The following is a 10,357-nucleotide window of genomic DNA, read 5'->3' on the forward strand; positions in this document are numbered from 1 at the left end:
TTGGTCTTTATTTAAGCTTTGGTTGTGCTTGCTGCTGTTTTACTGCTTTTTGTGTTCATTTGACATGTTTTGTGTGTTCTGATCGAAATTTTTCAACCTGAAAATGACATGCACACCATGATTCTGTGCAATACAGAACACGTTGTTCCACTTTATTTAATGCAGGCCCCTCTCCTGTTCTGTTAATGAAGACGTTTGGCACGTTTTCTTATCCTTTATTTTGCGCGTCCTTCATGCTCTCGTTATCCTCCACACACCCCTTCACTCCCACTGAGCTGTCCTCCTCATCAGGTAGCAGTCTGTCCTCTGAGGAGTTCTCAACCTGTCTGTACCCTGAGGAGTGGGGGGCTCTCTCCCACCGCTCCGCACGCCTGCCGGGCATGTGCCTGGCTGGTCTTGGCACAGGCAGGGTGGAGGGGTGAGACATGAAGAATGCTGAGAGAGAGAGAGTAGATGTGAATATGGGGAGGGCCATCACGCTAGAAGGGAAGCCCCAGCAAACAGCACTGTGATCTCATCATGGCCTTTGGTCTCTTCAGTATCCTACATTCTATGTTAATAGCAGCTTTTTGTGGGAACGGAAGATCAGAGAGAGAAATATGGAATGTGCTGTTTGGCTGGGCGCTCTTGAATTTACTATTTACTCTTATGTCAAGCTCGGTGTACACTTGATTACGGCCCAGTGCATTGTTTCTAGGCTCTGATCTGATTGGCCCAGTTTAATTTGTGTTCTGCAGTGCTGCAGGAAGTGGGCAGACCTGTGTGGGTGAAAGACCAGCGGGCGGTGCAGAACGGCGCGTTAAAAGCACCCAGGATCATTTGCTTAAAAGCCCTGATTAGGACTTGTTCTTTGCCCACCACATGGACTCTGCATTTATTAACATAAATCAGAAGATTAAAAAGATGGTAAAGGTAACATCTACTGGTGGGCATAGGTTCCCTAGAGGCAAACAAAGCTACACCCACGTGTGCTTTGGTGTGTGTTGTAGTGAGGAACACTAGGATCGTTAGCGTACTGAGGGGAAAGAAGCAGCTTAGTCACCCAACACTGAAGCACTGAATAAAAGGAGAAGACTACAGCGTTATAATCTATAACGACAACATCAAGTTTGGTACAGAAGCAGCTACTGTTTTAGTCTCCATAAGATAGCTCGTATTTAAATCTCGCCATGGCTTACCAATCTGTGAGAGCAAACTCGAGACTCTCTGCTCAGACGTGTCCCCTCCGACCAGGCTGATGTACTGCGCGGATCCGTACTTGGCCCAACGGGCCTGGGGGTGTGGGTAGTTGTCTTCCCGACCGCTCTGCACTTCCACCAGGCCAGAGGGAGACACGGAGAGCTTTAGGCAGGTAAAGCCCAGCGGAGTGTCGGGCTCCAGGTGCAGCTCCACACATCGGCTTCCCAGCAGTTGCAGCCTACATGTGGAGGAGCAGAAGACCTCGCTGAGCAGGTAGAGCCTCCGAACAGAGTGCAGCCACGGGAGACTGCTCCTCAGATACAGCTTCTTCCTCGGTGCCATGGGGAACGCTTGAGACTCCTTATAGAAGTCCCTCACCTGGAAGATTCATGGGTGAAAGGTGTTATTAGTGCTTCGTAGGAAACCAGCAGCGTGTGTGTTCATTTGTAGTTTGCCTTACTGAGGTGACGGTGATTTATATTTAATGCTTTTTCACACATTTTTTTTTTTTGTCTAGTTTAGCCGACCTATTCCAAGGCGTTCATTAGCTGAAGCAGGTGCATTGGAGCAGAAAATGTGTGGTGTCAAAGATGAAAGCACATATCTGCATTTGGAGACATATCTGCGTTTGCCTGATCTTTTCACCTGTACCCGTATGTGCCCAACCCCACTGAGAAACTGTTCATGCAGGAAGTTGCAGTGGACCGGCGCCTCCCTCCGCAGGCCGTCCTTTGCATCAGAGGTCAAGGTTGGGTCACCAGGGTCATCCATAAGGTCAAGGAGTGGCCCTAAGGGGAAGAGGCTGCGGACTTTTCTCATGGGCAGAGAGCGCTCCACTCGTTTGCCAATCACACAAAGGGGGTGAAATAGGCAGGCGTCCTGGAGGCTGGGGACGGCCGTCACTCTGGGCCCAAATAACCTGGAGACCACCTGCAGAGATGAAGCAGCAGAGAGAAGGAATCGGTCACTTATTTATTTGACTGCACGAACGATTTGCAAATTTGCAGAGAGTGTGCATGTGCCTGCAGTGATCGAGGATGTGAGCGTGCGGTCCGAGACTCACCTTCATCCTCACACACTGCCACAGCTTGTCGACAGTTTCCATTTTTAAGCTGTCTGGACTAACGGAGCTCGCGCTCGCCATTACTAGCAATGCTGTAGCTCCTTCTGCTCCCGCTCTCTACCAGCAGGCGAGGTCTGACATTTGTTTGTGAGTGAAATGTGTAGAGAGGAAACGTGGCTTCAAATTCTATGGAAAGTAGAATCGCTGATGTAAAAATCACTAATGATGTCATAAGTAGCGTTCCATGGTGTTCCGTTCTACTGTATTTCAGCAAAGAGAAATAATATATATATATATACTCTGTATATGATGTGATGTGCATTGTATGAGTGTGAGATTCAAAATTGTAGGTAGTGAAATGCACAAGGTGTACACAAAAAAAGTGCTTGCACAGCTGATGAAGGAGCTCCGTCCAAAACGTCCTGTTTCTCATTGCAACTTTGAATATCTCTGCATTTTTTACTACAGCACACTGAGTACACTGCAGTCATTCACTTGGAATCTTGGTGTGTGTGTGTGTGTATGTATGTATGCGTATATATATATATATATATATATATCACATGCACACACACTACTTCCAATATGAATTTCACATTCACGTCTTTAAAAATGTCTATTTATTCATTTATTTATTATGTTCTCCATCCAAATGCTATTTAAAGGTTAGTGGTAGTCCATCTATTACAGGCCCAAGGTCCAAAACTAGACCGGGTAAACTGGAGCTGGCTCACTGCCTTTGCTGTCTCCTAGCAACAAAGCCGAACTTCTGGTAAACTGCGGTGTGCAGGAGGAGAGGAGGTTAGAGAGGTGCAGCGTAACAGGTGTGTGGTGCCCAGGGACTGCAAACACAGGTAAGACTCAACATTTAGCTTCAGTCTCACTTCAGTTAATGATCTTAACCTAAATGGTGCAGCCTTTTGTACATGTTTGAAGAAATACTGCTAAACATAGTGTTACGTAGTTAAAGTTGTCAGCGTTTCCTGAAGAGGTTTTGATGATGGTACCTAACCACTGTGGCAGGGCCAGAAGTCATCCGTGTGTGAATGTGCACTCATGTTGATGCTGCAGCAAAATGACTGGGGCGCATTTGAAGTGTACTGTGTGTGTAATGGTTGTTCTGTGTTGTTGCTATTGCTACAGGTTTAGACCTGTAGGATTATTCTCTCGTTGGATGTATTTGTGTCTGATCAAAACACTTTTTTTTTCATAGCATAAACATGCACCAAAAGATTTATTCAGTTAAAGTCCTTCCCTCCAAAGTTAAAGAAATGTTTACATCTCTAGCAATATAAACCCTCGTATATAATTTAGAGTAAAATGAGAGGACACCTAATATCCATGGACACTGAACACACCCACACAAGAGGTCGTTGCTGTATATCAAATTCCCTGAAATGTATTCCCAATCAGTGATTGGATAATACACAGACATGAAAGATCCATCCTTGAACAGAATGATGGATAAACCCCTGATAAGAACACATCTTTAACTACGACCAGTCTTCTCTCCCCAGCTCCCCCGAGCCCCCTCTGATGCAGCTACGCCCAGAGTGCTTCAGCGCCATATTATCAGGCATTTAGTGCTGTCTTTAATTCTTATTACATCCAAGTCACTCAGTGTAACAGTAACCATCAGAACGGTTGTGAGTTCAGTTGCATAAAGTGTGCCCTCAACTTTGCACGAGATGTTGTGAAGATACTGGCATCTTCTCTCTGTGACTCCCTTCTGTCTCTCTGTCCCCTCTTGCCTTCACTTAGCTACTTTGTTTATCAACATGAATTAAATATTAGATATCCATGCTAATGTGTAACATCACACTCAGGTGATATAAGAGAGCTGAGCCAGGAAGTGTGTGTTTTTGTGTGTGTGTGTTTGTTTTGAAATGACACACTGCCTTTAAAAACTGACTTTCTCTCCCACACACACACAGTCTTCCACTGCCTGCCCGTCTGTATTTGAAATGCTAATAAAGTCTGGAGAGCCAGAAATACTGTAGGCCGCCCTCCATCTTGCATTCGTCTCCCTCTTTTCTGTCTCTCCTTCTGTCTTCGCGTCCTTTTGTTTCCCGTACTTTCGACACCACATCGCCGTCCCCGTGGACTCCGTGTCCTCTCCTTAATACCCCCACAGCCATCACTTTCCTTTCTCTTGTAACATTATCTGTCCCTGTTCTCCAGTTTGGCGTCCTCTGTTGCTCAGTTCACCATCTGTCACCCCTTCGTCTCTCTTCTGTCCTATCTGCCATGTCAGTTTTCTACACTGACTAGCATATGTTCTTTACTGTATTGAGTTTCAGAAGTAGGTCATGCCAGATTTTTCATTCTCGTTGTGGTATATAGGGACAGTCCAACCTGATGAGATGCTCACTGTGTTAAGATGTCTAAGAACCTTTCTAGAGGCATAAGTAGAGAATGGCAATATGATGTATGTAGCATCAGTTAGTGGTCAACAGGTAGTATTTCTTGAGTGAATTAGAAATAGCTAAAAGCAGATTCCAAACTGCTACCAGTCTGAATGTTCCCTCAGTCTATTAACCCTGTACCTGAGTAAATTATATTAATTGAAAGAATTTTAAAAGCTGTACGATCAAAAGAGGCACTAAATCTAAATTGAAAATGTTTTTTTGTATTTTCAAAAACATTCAATATTTCTGGGTACCTACTTTAGTTTATGAATCACAGATGAATCAAAGGTTTACTTAAAGGGGATGTTAATCATAATGTCAGTATGAGATTAAAGCAAAGAGAAGTCTGAGATGATTCAATATGCCATTTTCTTATGTGAACACCTTGTGAGCATAGATGTTTTTAAGCCCTTGTTTATATCTGATGATTGGATTTATAATGCCGGACCCTTCTGTTTTCTGCGACTTCATTTTCTGTTCTACACAGGTCCCCAGCAGCAGAAGACATCATTTAGAGACATTGCAAGCCCACATTAGTCTCACAGCCATTCTTTTCCATTCAGGCTTCTAAAATCAAAGCAACAATGATATCTGGGTCTCCGGTGAGCAGCAAAGCTTCCCCTAGTACTTCTCCTCTGCCTCAGCTCAGCCCATTAGCCCAATCAGACACAGAAGGTATGGAGGAACAAAAACCATCCTCTGTGGCTCTCTCCCTTTCTCTGCCCTGTTGGGCTACACAAGCCCTCTGCGACTTGGCACGCAACGAGACCGAGCTCAGGCAGCTCCGGGAGAGACAAGCAGCCGAGGCCCAAGCGGTGGGCCGAGGTGTAGAGCGAGCCCTGCAGGGAGCACATAGAGAAGAGCGCCGCCTGGTGGAGAGAGTAGAGCAGGATCACCGGGACCTGCAATGCAGACTGGAACAGGTGCAACGGGACAACACAGCAGCCATTCGAGTGGGACAAGCACTGGTAGATCAGCGCCTGCGCAAAATCTCGCAGTTACGGGAGCAAATAAAAAAGTGTAGAGAACGAGGTTCAGAAGGCAACAAGGACAGGGATGAAGCGGACCTGACACGTGATCTGCTTCTCAGGGGCGTAGCTGAGGTGCTTCAGCCATGGGAGATCTCACTTGCTCTCAAGCGTGTTTCTTTCAAGCCCAGCGCGCAACCCAAAGCTGTCAACTTTGGCGAAATCAGGGTGCAGGACCACTGCCTCGATTTACCTGTTGGTGGCTGTGGACCACAAGGACAGCCGTGTTCCCTTCATAACACCAGGGGGCAGTGTAAGAATCAGGCCGATTCAGGAGAAGGCAGAAGCACCCCTGATGGAGCAGGCATGGGACAAGACCAGAGTTTCAGCTCTTTGATTGGTTGTGGAAGCCAGAGGATTGTGCGAAAGATTAAACTATCAGCCAGGAGTGATGAGGAATCTGGGGAAGAGGTAAAACCATCCTCCCCACTAATGCGACGTTGGCCCCCTAAGCAAATCCCCAGTGAACGTGATTCATCACAGGAAGAAGAATGTGAATCACCTATATCTGAATCCAAAGGAGACGAGCTATTCCTGGCTGTTCCAGCATTGCTTAGTAATGGGGAGTCAGAAGCAGAAGATTTTGTGTATCGAAAAAATGGACCAACACGACCACTTGCCTCACATGGAGCCAGGAAGCACCGAGAATTATCTCCATCTCCAGAACGAGGCTATCAGCAACAGAGAGGCCAATTCACCCGCAGTTTTGACTATGACGATTCAAAGGCAGTTTTGACCCAACAAAACTCCTTCAGAGGAGCATCCAGATTTAGGTATGGCAGACTAACATCCCCCCAGGGCCTCAAGGATCCCCTCTGTAGCAACAGTTGCCAGGATTTGTTGTCACATGACCGTCCTCTTTCTCGCCTAAGTACATCCTCAGATGACCATGCGTTCCACCGTGCTCCATCTCCTGTTGAGAGCGTCGATTCAGGATATACATTTATTGTCAGCTCTCCTAGGAACTACACCACACAGAAATCCCGTCTGTCCAGATCGAGTGCAGACCTTTCTCATCTCAGTCGCCCCTTCATAACTAAGAGAGAGCAGCCAAGCATGTGGAGGGCCTCCAGGGATCGTCAGACCTCCCTCTCGAGTTCTTCACCCCAAAGAAATCACACAGCGTCACGGACATTATCCTGCCCCAGTCCTGAGAATCATTCCCTAAAAGACATCCAGCAGCCATCAAGACGTCCATGGAGGGTTTCTCGTTCACTGTCTATGTCTGTAATAGATGGATCATCTCAAGATCGATCAGGCCACCACACAGACCCTGGCCAGAAGCCAAAGGATGGAGTGAGACTTCGGGGGGAAAGAAGTGAACCAATCTTACCAGAGCTCAAGGAAGGTTCTGAGCAACTGGCACTGGAGGAAGTGCGTCTTGTCCGACAATTTGGTAAGCAAGGCTCAGGACGTGCGGACCTTACGTTGCCAAGTGGTGTCCATGCTACACCTCAGGGTCAACTCTTCCTGGTGGACTGTGGAAATGCTCGGGTCCAGGTGACTGATCAGTGTGGCAATGTTCTTCAGCAGGTGGCTGCTCAAAGTAATGACCTAGGAGGCTCGCTGAGACGCTGCCGCAATTACTTTGATGTAGCTGTCAATGCCAAAGGTCTCATTGCTCTGAGCTGTGCTGCTGAGAGAGCCCTCCACATCTTTAATCGACACGGACGATTTCTCCAGACTTATGGAGGGGCACCTTCCATTGCAGGTTTGCCACGAGATGAGCTGGAAGCACCCAGGGGGGTGACAGTGACGATAAAGGACGAGTTCCTAGTCGCAGATATCCGTAAGGGCACCTTGATCGCCATGAAGCTCGAGCCCAAAACTGGATTACGGCTTGAACGAACAGTGGTAACTGGTTTCCACAGGCCCTACCTAGTGACATCCTGCATGTACACTGGTCTTGTTGCAGTGTCTGAGAGGGGTAGCGAGACTGGTCGAGAGGCCTGTGTGAAGGTTTTGGGCCCAGACTGGAACATCTTACGTATCCTGGGAATTTGTTCTGCCATGGGTCCTGTCCTCACCAGTCCCTGGGGTCTCTGCATTGACACAGAAGGAACAGTGCTGGTAGCAGACTGGGCAACACAGCACCGGGTGGTGCTGTACCCAGCTGAAGGAACAGGCCGTGTTCTGGTTACCCAGGGACTGAACAGCCCTCGGGGCCTTGCCCTGCTTCCCAATGGGATGCTAGTGGTATCAGACAGCATGCACCACTGTATCAAGATCTACCAGTACAAATAAATTAGTACAGCAAAACGAATACCAAACCTTCTGAAGTTAGTTGCAGAAGTATCATTAATATCATTAAAATTTTTTAGTGGACAATCTAACACTTTACTATATCAGGAGGCACAGATAATTTTATTACGTGTAGTAATGGGAAAAGATCTTTTAACTTTAGATTTGACCTTTAAAAAATCATATCTCTTTGTAGGTTCTTTTAAAAAGCACAGAAACCTATGACATTTTAACTGCTTTCTTTTTTTCCTTACTCTCTGACAGGTACATGTTGAGATATTGCCTACAGAGGGCAACAGTGAGTGTGAAAGTTGCTTTAGTCTGTATGTACAATTTATTTTTTGGTAAACTGACATGGCCTTTTGAAATGGTAAATACATGCAATGGCTGAAAGGCCAGTAACGGGCACCACAACAGAACACAGGTCCGTGTGCTTTAAGGAAGTGTAGGACCACAGCTCAGTATATGACCATAGCTCTAAGCTGTAGTTTGAAGATTCTTAACCAAAGTTTAACCTACAGTCTTCTTTGCCCATCAGCAATGACAGGAATGCAGCTTCTTTTGGGAGAGTCTTTGTAATCTATGACATAAATTTAGAATGCTTGTGGAATTTTGAGAATTGCCTCCAAAATCTTGAGAGTCTTTCAAACAGCCCTGGAATTTCGCCTGTTGGCTGTAAAATATTAAGAGTCAGGGCTCTGAATGACTGAAAACCTCCCACTGAGTGCAATGGATGATGACTAACCAATGCAGGTATACACACACATACACGGAGACATCAAGCTACTTCACTGGGGATTGCCTTTAGGCTAAACACACTGATTTGCCAGTTCCCAGAAAATATAGAATAGATAGAAAAGCATTAATCAAAATGACATATTTGCTAGCTATCACCGAGTGATCATTGACTCAGACCCATTTTCCTGTGAGCCAGGGTATTCATGGTAATTGCCGTAAAATAAACATACTTTGCACAGTAGAAACCTCTTTTATTCAGACATAGTTTTGACAAAGTACTTGGCTCTTGTTCACATTGTTGAAGGACATGACATGTATTAGCTGAGAAACAGCGGGCCATGCCTTGTGTCTGAGTCTCTGTGTTCACCACATGGTGTGTGCCTGAAGCCACAGTGGATTCAACCAATGTTTCTGCCACAAGAGAGTCCACACAACTTTTCCCTCATGTGTACTGACCTTTACAAGAGAAGTGCTTTCACAGCAGATGGCAGGTTCAGTTTTTAGACCGTGTCAGAGATAGACATGAGTGTGGGAAAATACGGGGCACGTAAACTTTCCACATAGAATCGTCAGTTAGTGTGTAAAAGCTACACACAAACCTGCTCCACAAGTTTTACTTTATAACCTCTCTGGGAAGACAAAAATCTGAAAATAAGATTCTTCACTTGATGCAACTCCTGTCTCATCTGAAATGATTTAATGAGCATTAATTGGCGGAGGACTTGTCATCCACTGAGATTAGCCCAATAACCAAATTAAACATGTATCTTCTTGTACCTTTTTTAGCCTTACCTCATGTTAAATTATTCATTTTGAAATGCATTTTGAGTGGATAAAAGGGGTAACTTTTCTCCTAAATCCTTCTCTGAATTGCACCTACATATACTTCTGTGATATAATTCACTGTTCCATTTGCTCAGACCCCTTACAGTGAGACCCTTAGTCTGTCTCTCCCCTCTAGTGTCTACCATAACTTAGCCCTTAGCAACTCTAAAAAATCTCAGGAGGTGATCAGACCACTAGTGCAATAGCCGTGCAGCTGGAAGGAAACCGCAATACAGCAGGAAAGGTCACACTCGGGCAAAGCAGACAGCACGCAAGTCATCATGGTGATCGCACGACGGACTGGTGATCAGCCCTAAATCACATCACTTAGTTAAAACCACATGCACCCAGCAGACCATCCTTGAAAACAAAAGAGAATTTCCATGACATGCAGTTGTCTAAGTAATCGACTGTAATTTGCCTAAAAAAGGAAATTGTGTCTAAAAAAGCATACTGCCATTTTATGACTTTAATTCTAATGGTCTCCAGTAAAAAGGTTTCAGTGTGAGATTTCATATTCATATCTGAATCTTCCCCCTGTCCACCTCTCTGCATGGTACTGAAGGAAATGTGATTAGGAATGAATACACATTATTAATTGATCTGTATTTTCCCCCTGAGAGCACAGGTTGAGCGGCATGTATGTTTAATGTATTAATATATGAGCTTTAACTGTTTACAAATACACTGTGTACAAGATACACATTTGTATATGTGTATTTAAAGCAGTAATTGGACAATGTATACGGGTGCATGCTGAGGATTTGTAATGTATTTATTGGCTGTAATGTGTGTAATAAAGTGTGTGCATAATATATACAATACGGTCTTAAAGCTTTACGTCGTAAAGTTGGCAGTTTGGGTTTTTGGCTTTG

At 45.3% G+C, this 10,357-nt stretch overlaps 1 protein-coding gene across 1 annotated transcript; it reads right to left on the reverse strand.

The window, feature by feature from the left end:
- Positions 1-121: 121 nt before the first annotated feature.
- LOC143511908 (uncharacterized protein C11orf42-like) lies at positions 122-2,412 on the reverse strand. The gene is made up of 4 exons (XM_077001641.1): positions 2,243-2,412; positions 1,825-2,109; positions 1,179-1,557; positions 122-435 (listed from the first exon to the last, which is right to left on the reverse strand). Exons 1-4 carry the CDS (start codon positions 2,321-2,323, stop codon positions 209-211), a joined length of 972 nt encoding a protein of 323 aa, XP_076857756.1. The 5' UTR covers positions 2,324-2,412; the 3' UTR covers positions 122-208.
- Between the last annotated feature and the right edge of the window lie 7,945 nt (positions 2,413-10,357).

Source organism: Brachyhypopomus gauderio, chromosome 4, assembly GCF_052324685.1.
Source record: "Brachyhypopomus gauderio isolate BG-103 chromosome 4, BGAUD_0.2, whole genome shotgun sequence".
NCBI lineage: Eukaryota > Metazoa > Chordata > Actinopteri > Gymnotiformes > Hypopomidae > Brachyhypopomus > Brachyhypopomus gauderio.

What these genes read in the sequence shown, in the direction of transcription:
- LOC143511908 (XM_077001641.1), bottom strand. Translation starts at nt 2,323, where the DNA reads ATGGCGAGCGCGAGCTCCGTTAGTCCAGACAGCTTAAAAATGGAAACT. An exon ending in GGCAGTGTGTGAGGATGAAG is followed by an intron (nt 2,110 to 2,242) that starts GTGAGTCTCGGA and finishes TCATCTCTGCAG; the next exon opens with GTGGTCTCCAGGTTATTTGG. An exon ending in TTGGGCACATACGGGTACAG is followed by an intron (nt 1,558 to 1,824) that starts GTGAAAAGATCA and finishes TGAATCTTCCAG; the next exon opens with GTGAGGGACTTCTATAAGGA.